Source organism: Galendromus occidentalis, unplaced genomic scaffold (genome assembly GCF_000255335.2).
Source record: "Galendromus occidentalis unplaced genomic scaffold, Mocc_1.1 scf7180000077231, whole genome shotgun sequence".
NCBI classification, from domain to species: Eukaryota; Metazoa; Arthropoda; class Arachnida; order Mesostigmata; family Phytoseiidae; genus Galendromus; species Galendromus occidentalis.
The window spans coordinates 383,577-404,488 of record NW_003805219.1 but is presented as its reverse complement, the minus strand read 5'-3'; the positions used below and the strand labels follow the sequence as shown (position 1 = coordinate 404,488).

At 50.5% G+C, this 20,912-nt stretch overlaps 2 protein-coding genes across 2 annotated transcripts in view; one reads left to right on the top strand and one right to left on the bottom strand.

Annotated features, from left to right (window-relative positions):
- The window catches only part of LOC100904944 (uncharacterized protein ZK1073.1), a 52,963-nt gene that overhangs the window by 30,330 nt on the left and 1,721 nt on the right, over positions 1-20,912 (top strand). The window contains exons 2-13 of the mRNA XM_003741925.2: positions 8,883-8,903; positions 14,600-14,650; positions 15,236-15,299; positions 18,434-18,551; positions 18,668-18,730; positions 18,814-18,874; positions 19,010-19,096; positions 19,194-19,271; positions 20,088-20,197; positions 20,306-20,344; positions 20,544-20,679; positions 20,762-20,813. Of these exons, the coding sequence (XP_003741973.1) occupies positions 8,883-8,903; positions 14,600-14,650; positions 15,236-15,299; positions 18,434-18,551; positions 18,668-18,730; positions 18,814-18,874; positions 19,010-19,096; positions 19,194-19,271; positions 20,088-20,197; positions 20,306-20,344; positions 20,544-20,679; positions 20,762-20,813 (880 nt within the window). The remainder of the gene's footprint in view (positions 1-8,882; positions 8,904-14,599; positions 14,651-15,235; positions 15,300-18,433; positions 18,552-18,667; positions 18,731-18,813; positions 18,875-19,009; positions 19,097-19,193; positions 19,272-20,087; positions 20,198-20,305; positions 20,345-20,543; positions 20,680-20,761; positions 20,814-20,912) is intronic.
- LOC100905089 (protein Mpv17) lies at positions 11,644-13,877 on the bottom strand. The gene is made up of 5 exons (XM_003741926.2): positions 13,730-13,877; positions 13,097-13,207; positions 12,654-12,879; positions 12,442-12,571; positions 11,644-12,330 (listed from the first exon to the last, which is right to left on the bottom strand). The coding sequence occupies exons 3-5, from the start codon at positions 12,854-12,856 to the stop codon at positions 12,109-12,111; spliced, it is 555 nt and encodes a 184-aa protein (XP_003741974.1). The 5' UTR covers positions 12,857-12,879; positions 13,097-13,207; positions 13,730-13,877; the 3' UTR covers positions 11,644-12,108.

The following is a 20,912-nucleotide window of genomic DNA, read 5'->3' as shown; positions in this document are numbered from 1 at the left end:
GGAGAATACTGGATGAGAAGCGGACGATGCTGCTCCGCAGCAGAAGATACTCGAGCCTGGAGCGCAGGCAGCAGGCAGTGACCAAAAATTTCGGTGATTGAGGCTCTTCGCCGAAGGGCAGGCGTAATTATATCACCGATGATAGTGATCATCGGCGGTGTGCGGAGGGGAATCAGTTGTGGCCACATGATCCCTCGCCATTCGAATTCACTCCGAGGAGCCTGCGGCGAATCTCGCCCCGAACACTGATCTCCAGGTCGAGACTAATTCAGGCTTATGACGTGATTGCACTGCACGCGACGAGTCTGTAGAGAGGCGAAAGCACGCTCACGGCACGTTAGCTCTATCAGAGAGGGAGCAGTCTCGGCTAGAGGATACTCGGAGCTATTTTCCCTGTTTCGCTCTTCTCTGGTGATCACATCCAGGGCCTAAACACGATTATATTTATTCGTTGGACCGTGTAAATAGCCATCGATAACGCCGCTCCGATCGGCAAACTGACTCCATCATCGGGGTTGTTTACAGATAAGCGATTTTTGTCATCTTTCGCCTTGACATCGGATTGGCCGGCGAACGATTAGGGAGACCCGTGATTCGGACTTGAGGAGTTCGCCCGAGGCGGAGGAACTCGAGAGGATTCTACATTGAATTCAATTGCTTGGGATCTCAGTGCTTGTTTGTTCATTCGTTCTGTCGCTGTGGGGGGTAATCAGCGAGAGACAAACGGAGCTGGCCAACAAAGGCATCCCTCGGAGCACGAACTGAGTTCCTGGGGACAACAAGCCAAGGGACCTGTTCGGTCTTCTTCCTTTCGCCTTACCGATTCATCGAAGGCTCTTTATATTCATCGTCTGCAGCTCCTGCGGGTTGCACCAAGCTAGGAGTCAGCGAGCACCCTATCAGCCAACTAGTTGGGGAAACGAGGATCAATTATAACCATAACCATAACCATAACGATGTGAGAGCCCTGGGGAGAGGAGGGTAGCAAGCCCTTGGAGCATCACGGGTCCTCCGGACGGAACTTGATTCCCTATTCGTTTCTTTCTTCCTCTCTTTTTTTCCCATTGGCCGGGTCGCGCTCTTCGTCCGGAGGTCGTGCTTCGAATTTTTTGTTTGTGCGCGGCTCTCTTCCTTCTCACTCTGCTGCGACCTCCGCTCGTCGAAACGGTCCGTAGTCGGAACGCGAAGCTTTGGCTCCGTGCCTTTTTTTTCCGTTTTACTTTTCACTCCTCGCCGACGGTCCCACTCTCGAATTCACTCGTTCCATTCACTCCTGGCTGATTCTCCTGACCTTCGTTCACATTGTCCTTGGATAGAAGCGTCAATGAGCTGAAGAATTCCAGGGTAGGTGCGTTTTCAGCTGCCGCTCCCACGACCGTTTGCGTCGAATCGAAAGGATGAGAAGCGCTGTCTTCGGATGCTCTCTCCTCAGACTCATCGCCATTGAGTGGAACACGGGACGAACTCGACCTTGAGAGTGGTGGCTCCACCGATTCTTCCAGCCCGACAGCTTCCAAATATCCGAAAACTCTGACGTCATTCCATTTGTTATCTTACCGCGTAAGCTAGAAAGGGAACTGCGATTGATAGCTCATCCACATGCCTCGGATTGTATCGCCGGCCCCGTGGACATCGGTCCAGCTTCGGTGGTGATATTTGATTTTGCGGAGAATCATCAGACGGAACGAGGGCAACAGTGTTTCCTGCAGACAAATCCAGCTCCTCGGGATCCCGAGCCGTTGTGCAAACGGGACGGAGCAGAAATAGGAGAACGCCTCACAATTGATATACGAGATGCTAAAAACAGACTGCGCGAATGCCCGACCGTGAATGCCTGAGCACAAGCAACGACAACGAGAGCATGAGGGACTTCAGGCCGTAGCGATTCACAAGGCTGCAGACGACGAGAACAATTCAGTATTCAGCTCAGCCGTGTGCCCCGTCGAGATGTCAACAGACGAGGATAGGCAATAAAGAGTTTAAATGTGGATACGGTGCGGCGCAGTGGGAGAATTTGCCTCGGGAGAGTCCGTGACATCAAGAGACCGAGTGTCCCAACGTTTTCGGGGCATGGAAGCTGCAGAAGGCAACGGGGCACAACAAGAATTAGTTCGAAGTCAACAGCGGTGAGGGGGAGCTTCCGAAGGAGGAAAAACGGAGAAGAGTGTTGCAGCGAGGATCGGGAAGAAAAAGCGGAAACGAGGGAGACTCGACGAGCGGAGCGGATGAAATAACAAAGAAGAGCGGCAATCCGCAGTCAACAAGCTGACGATTGCGGAGAACCTCCCAAGGTTCGGACTTTTTCGATCAGAGAGAAAGTAAACTAAGATATCAAAGGAGTTGGACCCGGCCGGCGCCCTTTCGAGACAGGCCGGACGCTCGATGGTTCCGATGTTCGCCATGTTGTTCCGTAGAGAGCTCCGTTCTAGAGTTCTCCTCACCTTGGACATGTCCCCACCTCCTACGCAAGATATATGTGGGAAAAGCGTACCTACAAGGCGCATGGATGATCCGAACGGCGAATTTCGCGTCTTACTCAGCCAGCTCCCCCGGAATAGAGTCGGTAGCTCATAGAAAATTACATTGGGGCATGGGAAGACGATGAATCATGCTAGCTGGTCATGGCTACGAGCAGCGAAATCAGCGGCGCGCAAGAAAAGTGGAGTCCCTCTTCTTGACAAAATGCCAGGCGCAGCGCGTTTCACAAAACAATGGAGTTTCCCTTCTGAGTGAGTCGGTTCGCGAGGAACTCTCCTGTTGTTCACAGCCGCTTTGCTCCCGCCGAACTGACTGAGTGTACGATCGCCCCATGATCCTCCTTGCGATTGATCCCATAGGTGAATGGATGTTGTCTCCCCGTCACGGTGTCTAGCTCGTACGGGATATGCGCGGAAGCTCTGCAGAAATGGATGATTGATCAGGTGACTGTGGGAGTCGTCGACGGAAGAATGTAGAGCCCATATTCTCAGTGCTCCACAGCTGTGCGAATGACAGGGGTGCGATTGCTTGAGCGGGAAGTGCACCGGAGACCAATCGATGTCCTCCAGGAATGAGAAAGAGCAGCCGATGTTTTGCCAATCGCTCGCCTGCGGAACGTCGCCTCAGATGACCCAAGAATCTCGATTGTCGATCGCTGCAAGCGAGAGCCTGGCACCGACAGAATTGCGCGAATAAACTCCCGTCTCTACGAGGTTCTGTATGAATCTCGTAGAGGTAGTCAACCGGATCGGCCTGCTTCCCTCCTTCCTCGAATTCGGTTACAGTCCGCGTTCGGAGAACGTGATGTGTAACAATACTCGGGACATCCGAGTTTGGTGAGGCAGACGAACCGGAGAAGTGCATGGCAAGAGAGAAACTCCGGGCCTCAATTCCCCGTCTCTCGGGGTCGGAAACTGAAAATGCAAATTCAATTGGAACGGAACACAGGCGAGTTCTCGCCGGCGGCAAACTAATTGAGCGTTCAAGTTCGTGGCTTGCAAGAGCCCACAATTCATACATACACAGAATTCCTTAAAGAACTCGAGGTGACGTGGAGGGAAGGCGAGCAATCGGTCGCAGCTCCCCGCCAGTGACGTCAAAAGTTAGGTATTCCGGACCGCGAGAAGGCGGATTCCGTACAGAGCTATCAAGCCGTCAAGCCTCGTTCGTTGTCTCTTCCGTAGACAAGGCCGTCAAACAAGTGTCGGAGCGGACAACTCAGAGCCGCTGTCAGCGTGGATGTTGATCTCAGCTCGGACCGGAAGGAACAAGCGAACGCCGAGAGTCGGTGTCGTCGACGTTGTGGTGCCCTCGTACGGTCGGCTTTCTGCGATATCCGTCTCCCGTCGCTGAGCCATGGCCGAGCGACGTAATGAATTGTCGTGGCCCCGCTCCTTTGTGCCGGAGCACCAGCCCGAACAAGCAAGGGAGCGATTGCCCGCGAACGAATGCCGAATGACTAACGCTGCCGGAATCCTCTACACGCTGCGCGAGGATTCTGCAACATTAGGTACGCCTCCTCCCCGTCGAATGATATGTGCCGTTTCTTAGCCTCCTCTCGGAGGACGGCATGAGCGAGCGCATTTTTTTTATGCGAAGAATTGGAGCCGCGGGATTTACATCGAGGAAGCGACATCGCTCAATCTGTTCCTCGATGTCCGCACGAGAATAGCTTCATGTGAGCTCCAATGTATTGGGCAAGGTGGTTGACGGAGAACTTCCGCAAAGGCGGATGAAGCTCCGACCTGGGTATGGGGAACAAGATCGTTCCCTCGCCCGGCCAATCTGGCTGTCAAGGGAAGCTCTGCTCCGAGTGAGCTTACAGCCGAAACGTATTGAGAGAACAGGAGGCGAGTCATTCACGATAGTAGAAGCTCTGGAAGCTCCAAATGTATGTGGGCTCCCCCATCGTTCCAGCTCGGGCCGTTTTCTCCCGAGTCAATCAACGGATGGGGAGCCGTTCTCTGTTACCGAGGCTTATCAACTGGAGAAGAAACGTAACATACTAGGATTCTTCACGAAAGGATCTTAGCCTAAGGCAAATATACTTTCGTGACTTCTCTAATGCGATTAAGCGTCGGAGTTTTCTGCTTCCGCCTCAAGAATGGTCACTTAATCGAGTTTGCTGTAGTAAACTTGGCTCCGACAGCTGTCGTTTCTACCGAGACGAAACGACCGTCCACCGGACAAGCCTACAGAGATCCATGATTGTCGATAGTAGACGGCAGAAAAAAGCCATTGTAAACACTAACCTTGATGGCGTTCGGTGTGCTTCCATTCGTTATCGTGCCTTACCGGGGCGGACGCCAAAGTCGTTACGATCGGCAATGAATCATGTTCGACGATTCTAATTAATTATGACACGGTATCTCTGGCAAACTCGGTAATCGCTTGTCGCCGTTTGCCGGGAGAACTCATCCAACGATATGCAAATGGATGTTATGAGTGTGTGTTTGTTCTACGGTAACGCCACCGCCGCTGCCGAAGAGACGTGCCACAAAGCCTGCGTGGTACACGCCTGAACGACAGCTCAGATATCCTCTCCTGAGCCTCCCGTGGATCCCGCGAAAGTGGTGGGAGACTACGCGTACGCGTCACGCGTTTGCCGTATTCCTTCCGAGAGAGAATTTAGCTCATTCTCATTCCACGAGCTCGGTGAATTTCCATTAGGTTCACCGGTTCCCTGATCGTGTGAACCCTCGCTCGACATTCATCGATTTGAGGCAGTCTCCGGCGACCGGTAGAGATCCCCGGTGATTTCGTCTAATTCCAAGAACCGGAGCTCGCCCCCGACGTCTTGACAGGCTTCGGAGCTGTGATCTACGAGCCTCATAGCTGTGGATTGCGAGATGATACGCGCGAAACCCTCATTCGTAGAGTAGCGAAGCTCAGCGCGTTTGCAGAATCCGCTCGCCGATTTGTCGCTTGGTGCTACAGATGAGCATGTCCCTCCATCGAGAGGGTGGAGTACCGACCTCCCCCCACTCGAGGCATCAACTCGCAGCCGGGCCCCGGGACGTGGGAAGGATCCATGCTGAGCCCTCTCCGAAGGGAAAACACGGCTCCCAAGCTCTCCGAGGCGAAGACAAAGACGTTGACATTTGCTCGCGAATCCAGCGATTTGCCGCAGCGACGATTTACCGCACCATGCATTGTTGAACGAGTCCCCCGGGAGTGGGCGGCCCCGTACCGGGCTCGTGGGCCAGTCCAGCACCTTATCATTCCATCGCGCGGCGAATCAAGGAATCATCTCTGGAATGAAGAATGTATGTTTTACCTCCCGCAGAACTTTTTCCGCGTCAGGCTTATCTACTCCATCCCCCCACGTACGAATAGCCACCGAAGCTTCACCATGATACCGGGGAACTTCCAGATAAAGGGCTGCCTGATATTCAAAAGCTCTCGCATGTCCCTGACTCGTGGCGAATTCTTCGAGCCTCACGCGCGCAGACCGAGTGAACGTCTCCTCAGATGACATGCAGGGGACAGATGGTTCTCTCGGAAAGTCCTGGATGAATAATAAGGCAAAGCGACACCGTCGAGCTAACACAGCTTGACAGCTCAATGAGCCTGCTACGTGAAGGAGCGAGACCGTGAGTCGAGTGACCACCTACGGAACCCGGGGGAATCGTCTCCTCCGAGCCTGCTGTGAACAGGAGAGAGAGTTGAGACTAGGACGTCGCGTCATCTTCACGCGATTTCGGAGGACTGCGAATTCGCTCCTCGGCTTCGTTCTCCTACGATTATACGAGGGCGAATAAAAGAGCGTCAGAGAGTTCGTCGCCAGCGAAGCAAAGTGATTGAAGAATAGTTGTAGACGGACCGAAAGTTCCACTGGGTCCGAGTGCCGGAAACAAATAGCGCAACTCCCAACATCGCCCGATTCCACCCGACTGCGGGTGAAGCTCCCATGTTTCGTAGGAACGTCGCTCACTCAGTCATTTGGATCGGTAGGGAGAGGCAATGCAACGAGCTGGGCATCACTCGGGGTTTTATTCTAATCATCCGTTCTCTCTCCATTTCAGGTAAGGCTGAATTTCGAGGTCAACCCCAATGCCGCTTGATGCTAGGGGAACTGTGTGTTTTTCTCCATCAGAGTATCTGCTCCTCTCTTGGGTCCTATCGCCGTGCTGTCGGTGAGAGCAGATAGTTGGAGTGGAAAGAGAGCGGGAGTGGAAGCCATGACGCGCTCCGAAGCGATCCGGTTCTGGCAGAGCATCTGTGAGAGTGTTCTGTTCCTAGTCGGGGGATCGTTCCCTCGCTTATCCAGGATGCTTCAATGCTTCCTGAATGAGACAGTGAACCTCGAAAAAACTCTGTAACAGTCCCCGCTGGTTCTCTTTTCCTCTCCCTGAGCTTCCCTCGCTTAGCATCGCTGGCAGGAGGAGCGAATTCTGTTTGGCGGGAGAGGCTCCCGCGATGAGACGCATGGGTGCCGGAGCGTCTCGAGTGTCCGCCATCGACAGCATCATGCACAGCATAAAAATAATTTCGACAAGATTAGGACCTGGAGTTCACTCAATTAGCCGCTGATAGCACCTCCCGCACTTCAATGAGAGAGACAAAGCCTTAATGAACTCTCCGCATTTCTTGGAAGGTTCTCGAGGCTTATCGAAAACTCGAGGACTCTCCTCAATGGCGATTGAGGTTCCGAAGAGCAAGTGGAACCTCACACAGCCAAAATTCGCTCCGATAGTCGAACAGCTGGTCTCGGGCGTGCTCCGGGGGAACGATACACGTCCGGAGTGTCAGAAAAAATATTTCCCCCGGGAGCCCACCCCATTGTTGCTTGAGGCTCATCCTGCGTCACCTAGTGTATAACATCGCAGAGTTCACGACGCGCACGATCTAACAGCTATTCCAGCAGGATTCCGCCTTAGGATACAATCACATAGACAATGACGCTTGTGCAGCTGACCTAACCCGTCTTTATCTCTCTCCTCTTCCACTCCGCTACTCGCTGGGCCGCTCTTACAGATGGATGAAACCAAGGCTCACCCAATCACGCAGGTGATCCCCGAGAATTCCGCAGTAAGTCCGCGCTCTCAGGGATGCGCCGTCTACGTATTCCTGGAGAACCCGAAACTCCCTCAGACTGCTTGAATGCGAATGCTTGGGTTCTGCATGGAGTGGCAAGGCTTCAGAAATTCGTTGGAAACTCTACTTTCGCATGAGGTTCGGAGTTTTGCACGGTGGAAACATCCGCACGACTGGGTCCCTGATTCGATATCGAATCCTCCGGAGCTCTGCCGAGGCGCAGCATCGGCCGCATGATTCTTGGAGCGGCTGAGTCTTTCGATGATGATCTGAAAATGTAAATTCACCATTCAGAAGGAAGGACCACTTTTTCCAGCCCTCTCGATTCGAGACGACGATTCGTAGCTATTGTTGGCATAGTATAGTATTTACTTTGGAGTTTATTTTTTTGGGGATTGTACTTCGAAAAGGAAATAAGAGATTCGCAGAGAGTTTTTTCCAATGTTATTGGGACCGATTGTTCCTTCCCATTATCCGACGCTCGTTTGCGTTCGCTGTGGGGGGAAAGAGGGATGGAGTGTCGGGCAAACTTCAATTCCAATTCGCTTCGCCTTGAAAGGCTCCCCCGTCGGAACAGACCGAACCGCTCTCTGCGTGTTGAGGACCTTATCGTCGAGGCTTACGCGGGGCGAAAAATTCCGTGGTTCCAGAGACTCCATCCCACAGTAGAGCCTCCTGGGAAGCAGGAAGTACGCTGCCGCGGGATTTCCAAGGATTTCCTGGAAACGTCTCTACCTCGAGTTTCCATGTACAGGGATTTATTTCGAGTAGCTCTTCGGTTCTAGCGGCAACTCATGATTGCGCTCCTGAAAGGTCTCTTGAAGCGATTTTCGACGTTCGACGGAATGGGCTCGATATCCGTTTCATTATTCTGAAAGAGTTTCCTGTCTTTGTCAAGACAAGCCTATTCGTATCGTGTCCCCGTCGTCGGGAAGGATTCCAGCGCAATGTTTGGACCTCACTCGAACCCTAATAAAGATGATGTGGGACCATATCTCGTTTCCTCTCCTTTCCGACGAACTTTCTCTGAGTCTCCATGGATTGGCATACATCGACCGGAGGAAGAACCGTACACGATTGAGATCACAATCCTTCCGGAATCCTCCGTATCGTACGAATCCTCATCCTTACGGGATACGGGGATACAAGGAGGATTACAAGCAATCGGTGATGCGACTTTTCGCCGAGCTCCTGAATCAAATCTCTGGTTTTCGTGTGGGTGCCTGCGTGCGTGGTCCGACGCAGCTATGTTTTGGGAGGTCTTCCATCTTTTTCCAGGAGGAAGAAACCCTCGTCCCTAGTATCTGGGGAATCGGCTCATTCTGATCTGGTTTGAGTCGGCCTAAATCCTAGTTCCTTTGTTTCAGATCGATGCCGAGGATGTCAAGGTAAGGATCTGCTCATCTCTCGGTGGGAATCTTCCGAGAATTCGTTACCGTCCTTATCGACATCGACGTAATTCGCCTCGAGACGATCGATGATTCTGAGCCTGAAAACCGTCGGAGACTCTCAGTCTCGAGGAATCGTCTTCTGACATCTCTGCGGCAACTCCTTGGGCTTCGATGCCGACAGATTGCATGCCCGAGTCCGATCTCTTGGTCTCAGCCTATAGAGATATCCTGTACCAAAATCTAGGACCTCGCAGGATATTATCCTTGAGTGAACGATTGATGCGACAATGGTAGAATGAGCGGCATCTCTCGCCCGCTTACATCGCGATGCATTTCCGTCGCGTTCCCATTGTGTATGCTCCTGTCAGACGTCATGCATGATGGTGATCCCAGGGATGTTGATCATTATCATTCGCTGAGGACGTCACCGCAAAATGAGCGGAAACACCTGGGGACCAATCGGGTGGGATCGAGTGCGGTGTAAAATATAACTGTATCCGACACAGTTTTTCGGATACCTCTCTCATGAGCTCAACCCATTTGAGATCATTTGTTAGAGCAGAAAGTGAAATTCTGATTCGATAGATCCTTCATTGTTGGATGCTTTCGGAGCAAATTCAATCGGAGGAGATCGAGGCCTTACCAAGTCTTTCCGATCGAATCCAGCATGTGCTAAGCATTTCTCCTCGGGATTTCAAGGAGTTCCTGTTGACTTCAAAACTCGGAACTATGTGTCCGCGGGATCAATGACATTGTCTCCAGAGAACCAGACTCCACAAGAGAGCTTTGAGAAGATAACCAGCTCGCTTTTGCTAAATCTCTCAAGCGAAAGAGCCGGAATGATTCTACCGAACTCGTCTGGTCGATCCTGTGCCATGGTAGCGTAGAAAGGGAGTCAAACGGGAGTATTCCAAAAGCCGGGATTCGAGCAGGGAACTCGGAAGGCACAAGGTGTCCGCTACCTTGCACACGACCTCTGCTTCACTTGTCCTCAATTCAAAACGACATCCAGACTAGCTGCACGGGTGTCTATGACGCTTGAGAGTCATCTCCGATCGAAAATAATATCCCACAAACCCGGACAAAGACTGAACTCGGATTTTGAGTCCAACCCTCCCGGCGATGACAGGCCCAGAAGATGGACCATGCGCACCTCATGAATAGCTCGGATCCAGAACCGCGTATCCTCTATACGGCCCCTCAACTCTCACATGTCTTGCTAAGATACCTCCGGCGCGACGCAATCGAAACTTTCGACGACGATTCTGTGAAAGTTCCTTGTCGTGTTCACTCAATGTCTGCTCATCGACGAGGAGAGTTCGCGGATCTCTATAATTGCCAGCAGAACGGCAACCGGTCTGCTCCTGATACAAGGATCAATTCGCTAACGATATTAATGTCTTCGGCCAAGACCTTCGGATGAACAGCGTGGATGCGCGTCATCTTCTGCGCCTACTCTTCATCTCAGCAAGACAGTCGGTGGGATCTAAGCCGTGCCGACGAAAGGAGAGTTGACGGTTCGCTGCTCCGGGTTGCGAACATGCATCGACAGCCATCATCATTATCTTGTTTGCCCTTCACTTGGTGGAATGTGTTAAGACACGCTACCTCGGTGCGTTTGTGTGAAAACGGGCCGCTGGCTTGGCCGATATTCTTAGGGGCAGCAGACCCCGGGGGACGGAACCGGGTCGATTGCGAGGCTCCTTAAATCGAATTATCCAATACCAGGCGGATCTATTCTACTTGGCAGACTAGAGCATCAAGCACGGTCGCAGTTTGGTATCCATTGAATACGAGGAGAAGTATTGATTCTGAGTCCCGGGAATATCGAGGATCCGGGACTGCATTGTGCGATTCGTCTCCCTCCCTAGTGATTGGGATCAGCATGGGATGTGCTAAGCAGCTGTCTCTGTATGTTTTCTACACGACGGCAATCTAATACATAGTTTCGCTTGTGGAAGCCCGAAAAAGGGAAAATCCCCGTCAGCCCTCCAGGAGCGGACAGGGCTGAAAATCGATGGGAAGCTTCTACTACTCCCTCTGGTCAACGCATCAGATTCTCGCATATACCGGGCGATCGTTCTCGTCCCAGGTCCCTAATTTCCCTCTTTCTATCTAGAAGGAAGAATCAGGAGGACGTAGACGACACGAGACGGCTTCCAGCCGGACCCGGTCGTATGATGGATTTCTCCGGTGACTTTCAGGAGGACAATTCCGGAATCAGTTCTTTGATGGGGACAGCGGCGAATAGCTTAATCGAGATTCCCAGAGGTAACGAAACCTTCCTCGAGTTGTTCTCCGCGGGTCATCGGTATAGCCGTATAAATTCGGTCTTGTGTCTGACGGGTCTCATCATCTGTATGCCAGCATTTCATGATATCCGGATCGACTGTAACTCCCGTGACTCGAGACCAATGTTCTCTGTATCTGGTCTCATAGACAGAGCTCATCCTTAGATGTGCTCGGAGAGCGTCGACGCGATCCTTTAGGTCGCCGCCAAATACTGTGTCGGCAGGAAAACAAGCTCGACGCTCTGATCGGAATGGAGGTCTTCGCGGATTCGGGCGACGGATTGTGGGCTAAAAATCTCTACGATCGATAATATTTCTCCGGGAGGAATTCTGAGGCCACTGCTCTCTGAAGTTGAGCCGTGAAACTCACGGACCTCAAGCGGTGCATCCATTGTTCCATGTAATACAATGGTATCCCGCTCAAAACACCCTTCGCTCTGATTGATCCAGTTTATTATGGGCTCAACATTAACAGGCTGTATGTACATTCCGGAGGAGCTCTTCGTGTGGTTCCATCCAAAGTACTTAGGATACAAGGCGACTTGTGAATCTTAATCTCAAAAGATCTTGACAGATCCCTGCAAGTTCGCTTTCAGAACACTCTCTGTGCACTCGAGAATTATCATCACAACTCATAACTTATAACGTGACATCACATAAGGGGTATCCCTGTACTGCAGAGAAGGCAGGGACGAATGTTTTCAACTTTGAGACACTCAAGACTCGATTCCGAAGTCAGTGATGAGAAGCCGGAATCCTGACTTGCAATCTCTGAAACGAGGCGAAGTACCTCACGAGGTCGAGCCGAGAATCCCGTGACTTATCCTTGTGGCGCTTCTTGAAAGCTCTCATGATTCACATCCCATTCACAATTGATTAATTGGTTTCTAGTCAATTCTAAAAGCCCAACTTTACTCGGGGAACAACATGCTCTCTGTACCACAAGAGTTCGTTCGCCAAGAGAAATACACGTTCCAACAAACAGCGACCGTACTGGAATACAGGAAGCGGTACGTAAGAGGGACGAACAGGAAATTAATCAGTTGAGAAGCGGGCCAATAACACCATGCCGCTTGAACAATTTTGAAACCATCGTTCCGAAGACGCTCCTTGACTCCTTCGGAATCCTTGCCCTGAAATGAGCATAGGGATGTATGATGTGATGTCACGAATATATGAGCAAAAACAATATCGATGATGATAGCTCGTAGGTGATGACCTACGGTGCCTCAGACGACCATTACCTCTAGTATAGAAAGTACTCCTAACACACTGTGCAAATATGGCGGGGCGAACAAGAGCTGATCTACGGCAACCTTCTTCAAGGCCTCTGTCTTCAAGGGTTTGCTGAACCTCTTGTCGAGGAAGATGTACCTGATTAGGAGGAGAGACCTCAGGAGCTTGTACTCATTTCTGAAGTGAGAAACAGTAGCCCCCATATGAAACGCTCACCCACCATTTACGAATGATAGGACCAACCCAACAGGAGCCTAACACAAAGAATCGTAGAGTTCTTTTCGGATCGAAAGGAGTCTCTCTCTCAATAATATTTTGGCAGAGCACATCAGAAGTTGACATCAAGAGCCCCGATGTCGTCAGTTGAGTTTTCCATGGGTGTTTCTGAAGCAGATTGGCGTATGCACGCGCTACTTTAGCCATGCTCTTTTCTTTCCGAGAGGATCCTGTAAGGGATGAGCAATGTATCGGCAACGTTTCTGACCATCGCTGTGAGGGGAGCCGAATCCGATCACTCACGATCAGATGATCAGGAATTCTCTGAAGCTGAATTATTCTTCCGATTGCCGTTCGGCAACAGGAAGCATGACAATCACGAGGATTCTGTTTTTGCTCATAGAGATGGGATTGCAATAAGAGAGTCAGGAGTCGCAAGAAGCCTACCTTCTCCTCGGGGAAGGTCAGAGATCGCACCATTCCATTAATAGCGCGTCAGGTGTCATGATGAGACATCCTATCTCTAAAATCTCTCACGTTGTCGAAAACGTCATTTACCTGGAAGACGGAACCTGATGTCATAGCTTCGTTCTCCGGTCTCGACCTCCGACGCATTCAGATAGCGAAGACGCTGCTTTTAGCTTCAAGGTTCGAATGTCTCAACCTTATTGAGAGTATTTCAGTGTAGTCTATACTGTCAGATATTGCAACCATCGAACAGTATCAGAGGGGAACGCCTGTTGCCTCCAGGTATCAATTAGGGAGCTCAGTCAGTGTTCGTCGGGCTTCATTCACAATGAACTCGGAGAGAGGATGAACTCAAGGTTATTGCGATTTTTCGCTCGACCGATGCAGTCGTTGTGCTATGTTATCCTCATGGTCATGTACTTTTCCGACGCTGAAGAGGGGGACTCGAGTCTCCGAGCGGGCATGTGACTTCCTGGAGAAAGATTCTCATTCTCCATCGGTTCTCCTACGGCGAAGTTCGCGCACATGGCAGGTTTTCAAACAGAATCATCCAATCCTCTAACGGGCATGCCAACCGGTCATTCGCTCTGTCGCACACTCAGAGTTACTCACATAGCGCGTTTATGCACCGCTCTCTGGGTTCCGTTCACTCGCAGTAATACAGATCCTCAGAGTATACGCACTGGAGACTCGAAGTATGTACATTCGGTCCACTGAGTCTACCGAGACACGGCACCTGTGAGGGCACTTTTCGAATGGCAGGGCCGACGGTTCGACTGCTCGTCCTCCTTGCCAGCTGACCCGACAACGCATGCGCGGCCACCCTTTCGTCAGACGCCGGACTCCCTGGTCGCTGGCGGGAGAGACCTGTTGTGTGGATGAACACTGCGCACCGGACTCTTCACCGAGCCAATATCCTGAATGAAACCTGAACTGGAACATTGAACGAGAAAGAAACTGCCTCAAAAATGACGAAGACGGACGGTCAGAAGAGCTCTCGCTTTCGAAAGGAGGGGAGCTGCCCTAGTTCGACTGCAATTATTCTTTCCATCCAGTCCGGGTATATAGATCAGAATATCCCGCAGCGAAGAACAGGTTGAGCCGGCTTCACGATTCCATCCACGAGAAGACTAACCTTAGAAAATGTTCGATCGTATTTATTGAAGCAGGGTTCACTTTTGATAATAGAAGCATGACTTAGATGACTGAGCCGCATCCAAGAAGCCGACATGCAGGATGACGAGAGACATTCGAATCTTCGACTTCTCTGTCGGTCTCTCGATTCTCATCCGTAGCGTCCGGGCTTTAGGCATGGAACTCCGACTCTCTTGATCCGAACATTTCTGCAGCCTACTCGGCTCCTCTGGGGACTTACAGACTTATCACAGGTTTGCGCATGAACGCCACGCGGTAGATTGCCACCGATCTGATTGATGGGCCTCTCTGACCTCCCAACAGTTTACGTTTTCTTCTCCTCCACAGAGCATCGAAGTTACTACCAAGAACTGCGGCAAACTCCACGTCCATGTCCAGGTTCGTACCCGGGCTTGTTCTCGTCGGATGGTCTCTCGCGGAGCCTGGAGGAAGATGATCTGATCGGATCAGGCTGGGGGATCTCGCTTGACGTCTCGAGATTAGGGCCGCAAATCACCTCCAGAAGTAGCAGGCCACGATGTTACAGAAGGATATGCATTCGACGCAGCAACCTTTGCAAGACGTTTCCGCGGATCGGGTGTCATTCTTCCCATCTCTCGCTGGCCAACTTCCGGTGCCAGATTCTCTCGCACTCTGAGGTAGAAGAGCACTCGTTTCATGAGGAAGCACCCGCGGGGCTTCCGTAATCACCTCGTATTCACTCGCAGACATCGAAAACGTCGGCGAGCTGTTCGCCCCAAGTCTGCTGCGTCAGAGCAGTTGCATCGATATGATCTCTTAATCCTTGGCATTGCTCCTCGCCACGAATAGGGAGCAATGTATCAAACAGAGTGACTGGAGTCAAAGTGACGTGACCTATTTGAACGATCGATGCCTGCAGAAGAGCATGCGAAGGTGGACTTTGTCGAGATCCAGCATCGGGCCTGCCCAATCATATTCAGTTACGCGATCGATTATTTTCAGGGTGATATCGAGAATCTGGAGAAGAAAGCCGTTTTCCTGACCGTTCATGATATCGGAAACAATCGTAAGTCACTCAGAAGAGGCGGAAAGTCTTGACGGAAGTATAACTTCTCAGCTTTCCGGGAATCGCCCCTCTCCCTCACCCTCGAACTCGTTTCGGAAGGCCTAAGGTGACTGGCGAGACACCCGACTCGGGCTCGCACAAATTATTTTGCCGTCGCGTAATCCCTATCTGAAATCTGCGTGCGACAATAATTTTAATCGCATTTTCGTTCATCACGGCGCACAGTGAGGCCAAACCCGATTTTAGGCGACACAAATTACTTCAGTGAGTTTTATGGATTATTCTCGTGGTACGAACTCGTATCAGTCATCAGAGGAAATATCTGGCTCTGAGCTCCTCAGAAATAACCAATTGAGCTTTCTATCTGCTCGTGATTGGGGGTGGAACATGGCTTCCATTCGCTTTCAATCTCTCTCTATTGAACCTTCAATCTCTCTATTGAATCTCTCTACTGAACCTTCATTCATCGTTCTGGGTCGAAATGGGGCAGACAAGAGGTGGGCAATTTGGACGACATGATGTTCATTGATCGGACAAAATCATATGCATGGTACCGCTTGCAATACCTCGGCCTTCCTTACGAACAAAAATTATCGAGGAGCTGTTGCTTTCTCAAAACGTTTCTTCGTCTCCGGAATCGAACTCACTGTCAGCGACAGCCTCACCTTCACAGCTCGAATCAATCGCGTCTGCCCCGAGTCTACTCAGAGTCCGAAAGCTGCTCTGATTCTTCCGGGTGACATCGAATATCGCGAGAACTTACACTCAACAACGAGTCAGTAGCTTCCTCGTCTACGGGGCTCCCTTCTGGTCCACAACGTCACGAATCGAATTCACGAGTGGATCAGGCGATATCATCAACATCGAGCAGAGATCGAAGATGTTTGCTCTTCTCAGAAAGCCGCGTACAATAACCTTGCAGGTCCGGCAGGCAGAAAATCTTTGACTTTGTCCCATTTTGTCCTCTCCGCCGGGTCCGAGAAATTTTTCTCTGGACGTCCCGCTCGAGGTGTCCCTTGAGAAGCTTTTGATGGTCCCGGCTACTCGGGCACGTATTCTGGTGCGGGTAGCTCAGTGCACGATGAAATCGGAGTTTTTGGCTTCGAGCCATTCAGCCACTTTTTCGAAGAACCGTTCCGCTTTTGAATAAGTCTACGGAGTTTTTCCCTCACTCGGGACGCATGCCTGCTGATCTGCAATCTGATGTGAGATCTGTTGCTGCGTTGCTCAATTTCAACATGAGCAGGACTAAAAATAAGTTCCTCCAACCCATCGATGCCCTCGTTCTTCCGGGAGTTGAAGATTGTCTCCGCAGATGTCCTCCGGGGCACCCAATGCGAATATCGGAAAACAGCACGCATTTACGTTTGCCAAAACTTGCTGTTTTTTTCCGGAAATGGAAGGAGGGAGGGTGGAAGAAGATTTTCAACCCCGTGAGCCGCCCGGGTCCACCCTGGTCCATATACTTTTTCGAAGGTGAAATTTCATGAAAATCAGGCTTCTTTCGCGAAAAAGGATGAACTCAGAAAAACTTCCAATTTGCATATTATCGGCGAATGAAACGCTAAACGTGGAGTTTCAGGCTCAATCTTACTTACGATTCGGTGTTTGCTCCAACCTGAATCGATTCCACGGAAACTCGAGCGTCAGCACGAATCGGAAGAAAAAAGTGACAGTCCGGAGCAAAAAAAACTTCCTCTTTCCAGAGTCTCTCCACAGAGATACAAGTGCTTGGTTTCTGATTGGTGTGTGTTTTCGAGGTCGCCATACTTCCCCCAAGACGCCACGACATAAATTTCCCAAATTTTTCCTCTTCAATTTCTGCCGCCTAAAATCGGGTTCGGCCCTACTGTACGGCGGCGGCAATCCCCCGGGAATGGTGTGGATTTACCTTGTATACATCAGAGGGCTCCTGCATACGTCCGACCCGTGGGAGTTCAGGAGGAGAATACTTTCTCGAGCTGACCACAAACGTTCTTCATGGAGAAGTCTTCGCGTCAGTATCTTATCTCTTACGCGGAGAGTACCCTATGAGAGGAGTCCTCATGCAGGGAGTCCCTTATACAAAACGTTCCTTATACGGAAAGTCCCTTATACGCGAGGTTCCTTATACGCGAGGTTCCTCATACAAAGAGTCCCTTATACGAAGCGGTATTTTCGGAAATGAAAGGTCCCTTATACGCGGGATCTCATGTAAACGAAATCGAGCGCACCGTTCGCGAGCGCTGAACCATTCATCGCAGATGACTCACTCCGCACGACTGGAAGACTATCGAGTGAGATCTTGATTCGGGAGATCTGACCGATTCGTTCATTTCTGATGAATTTGAATTTTTATGAAAGATTCATATTCCATGGATTCCTTTAAGCGAGTAAAGATCTTTTCACCGAGAAAAAGACACCTAATGGAATTCCTGTGCTCCACCGACTCATCGTACTGGCTGGTGGGAGGAACTGACAGCGCACTCCTCGGAGTCGGTCAGAGCTCGGCGAAAACACAGTGCTGCATTGTTCGAGGCACTCAAGCCACCCTTCGTACTTCGGGGGTCCCACGTCGACGCTTGATTGACCTTGATTTATGGATTTGTACTCCGCCGATGGAGCTACATGTCTCCCGTAGGCGACAGCCTGATGGGGGAATCCGTCAAAAGCGCTCAGGTTCCCAGTTCATCGAATGCATCGAAGCGCATAAGAATACGGCGTAATGAATTCGGAGGTGCCATGCAAAGTTTCGGATAAGGACATATCTAGGAATATCTGTACTCTCTCCCTGATGCTGGTTTTCGGTATCCGATTTTTTTTTCTGATACCGTCGACCTATCGACATCCCTCGAGGGACTGGCACTGTTCTGGCCGGAGAGGTTATTCCTAAGAGACACGTCGGAATATTTCGGAACTCGGAATCGCAGTGGATGCGCACTTCTAACAATAAGTTGTAAAATGGATTATCCTGGTGATTCGTCGCTCTCCTCCGAAAATGGAGACTACGGATAACGACGGTTGAGTCCAGACTGATTCGTCAAAATTAGGAAGAGGGAGAAAACGGATGCAGCAAGTTGTGTGGACACAATAGGCTCATGATCCCCGCCGCTCCTAATTGTTCGTATTGTTCCTCAACACAATGATCTTTCCAGATTCATCTTTCCACGACTTTGTCGATCACCCTTGTATGTCCGAGATTAAGCAGAGATCCGTTTTTATCCACGTCGACATCCCGGGTCAACATGACAACTCTGACGACCTACCTAACGAGTGAGTGGAACGAGAAATCCTAGCTGTTGGAATTGGTACATATCCTATAATCTTTGACAAACATTGCGCTTTTCGCGATCGGATTGAGGCATTTATCGAGATATATTCATCTGCAGCTTCAACTTCCCCACCATTCAGCAAATCGGAGAAGACCTGGTTCAGGTCCTGGACCACCTCAAGTAAGTGTCTCAGAATCATTCATGCAGTTGAGATGAAATGTGATTCGCTAATGGACTCCCGCTCAAGTTTTCGTGAATCGCAGAATCAAAATTGTGGTGGGATTCGGTGAGGGTGCTGGAGCCAACATACTGGTCCGCTTCGCGGTGAGTTGCCCCTTGAGATCTGTTTTTGGAGTCTGTTGTGCTACTTAGTTTCCGACTGAGTCTTAGACAGCCACTCGTAGCTGATGTTAAAGACGATGGAAGTTTTCGGCTCAATCGATTCGGATCGCTTTGCAGCTCGCCCATACATCGCGAATCCTGGGACTGGTCCTGATCCATCTCATAGCCACCGGAGTCGGCATGATGGAATACTTCAAGGACAGGGTCTGTTTTCACGGAAGCAATCGTTCTAGAAAGAATCTTTACGGCTGGTGATCAGAAGAAACAGATCTCGGATCCTAATTGTACTGACTCTCCACAGTTCCTCAACTGGAAGCTCTCCAGTGTTGGTATGGATCAATCAGCAGAACAATACCTGGTTTATCACAAATTCGGTGCCGTGAGTATCTCAAATTCCTCGAAAGATGCTATTGAGCTGCGAGTTCTCGAGAATCGTCTCGCAGTCCCTGTATATACCAGCGCGTATTGCTATGAATATTGGTATTCGGATACCTCTCTGAATCGAGGTTCTCGGACGTGACTTCCTCCTCAAAACGGGATCAGTGCATCGTTTCATCAGAGGAAATACTGCCACCTAGAAAACATATCCCTTGCTCCTCTGAGCGGCACATTCTTTAGTTACTTACTATGGAAAGCATTACCGAACTAACATTATTCGTTCTGATCGTGGCCTCGCTGACGTCATTCAGGAGGTAAATAATGAGAAAGCCCACATCTTAGCTGGCAGGCCATTGCACGGCTCAGCCTCTCTCCTTGCCTCGTGTGACCCGACACGGAAAATATACATAGCAGCTGCAGCCTTGCAATATCCAATTTTAGATTGAAAACTTGGGTAGTCATTGAGCTTGTCTGTAGGTTTTGTACGACCTAGTTTAAATTAGCAGCAAAATCACTCATCGTTGCGGCGGAGTGCTACAGCTTCGGAGGCTTTTAGAGTCGTACCCCATCGAATGATGGAAGTGATGAGAGTCGATGCTGAGAGATGCTCGCGTAGCTACACGGAAAGATCTGAGTCTTAGGCTGTCCGTCGATCTCCGGATATCTTCCGACCCTAGAATTTGCGCATTATCTGTCCAAAGTCGTGAAGCTAACGAGGCACAGCTTGCAGAGTAAGCAATGATTAACGACACGGAAGAGGAGGTCCTGGTTTTCTGTAGTTCATTCGTGTTCCCTGAGATATTGATCGAATTTTCAGCATCTCGAGATGGTTGATAACAAAGAGACCCTCATCTCCGAGTACACCGAGAAATTGAAGAAACAAGTGAATCCGAGGAACCTCAAGAAATATGTTCAATCGTACATGAAGTGAGTCCAGTCGACTGCATTGCGGGGGAACCCTCCTGAAAAAGCCCTGTCGTCTTCCCTCAGTGATCGTCCTCTAATAACAATCAATATGTATCACGACTCTTACAGCCGCAAGGACATCAGCGCTCTCATTGCGAACAGCTTAAGGTGAGTATCTCTCATCGAGGCCGTACGCAGCAGTTGGGGCTCTTTCTCTCGCTCCCACCTGAGAATTTTGAAAATTGACCAGCGTGCGATGTGGAGAGGACTGTTTGTCGAGCTCTGTGGAGTTCCCGCTTATTCCAAATACTCTCAATTCATTCATCAATCACTCGAATCTAATCGAAAGCGATAATGTTCGTTCTAGAAATGTTGATATCCTGCTGGTCACAGGCAGCAAAGCTGCCTATGCGGCGGATGTAGAGAAGGAATACCAGAAGATGGGCAAGGAGAAAACATCCATCCTAAAAATCAACGACGTCGCTGATGTCATGCAGGAAGCTGTGAGTCGTCGAGCGAACAGATTGATACTCCAATGCAATCCGATTTTTTTGGAACTCTCTAATTATGTTCTTCTATCGACAGCCCGAGAAACTAGCCCAAAGTCTCTTACTCTTCGTCAAGGGACTGGGATTCCGTGAGTATTAGTTAGCGCCGAACGACTGAGTCACACACATGTTCGAGGTCCCTGCGCATGTCGACCTTCAGATTATCGTATGGGAATCTCTGAATCTAA

What these genes read in the sequence shown, in the direction of transcription:
- LOC100905089 (XM_003741926.2), bottom strand. Translation starts at nt 12,856, where the DNA reads ATGGCTAAAGTAGCGCGTGCATACGCCAATCTGCTTCAGAAACACCCA. An exon ending in GGTCCTATCATTCGTAAATG is followed by an intron (nt 12,572 to 12,653) that starts GTGGGTGAGCGT and finishes CCTCCTAATCAG; the next exon opens with GTACATCTTCCTCGACAAGA. An exon ending in GAGTACTTTCTATACTAGAG is followed by an intron (nt 12,331 to 12,441) that starts GTAATGGTCGTC and finishes TGCTCATTTCAG; the next exon opens with GGCAAGGATTCCGAAGGAGT.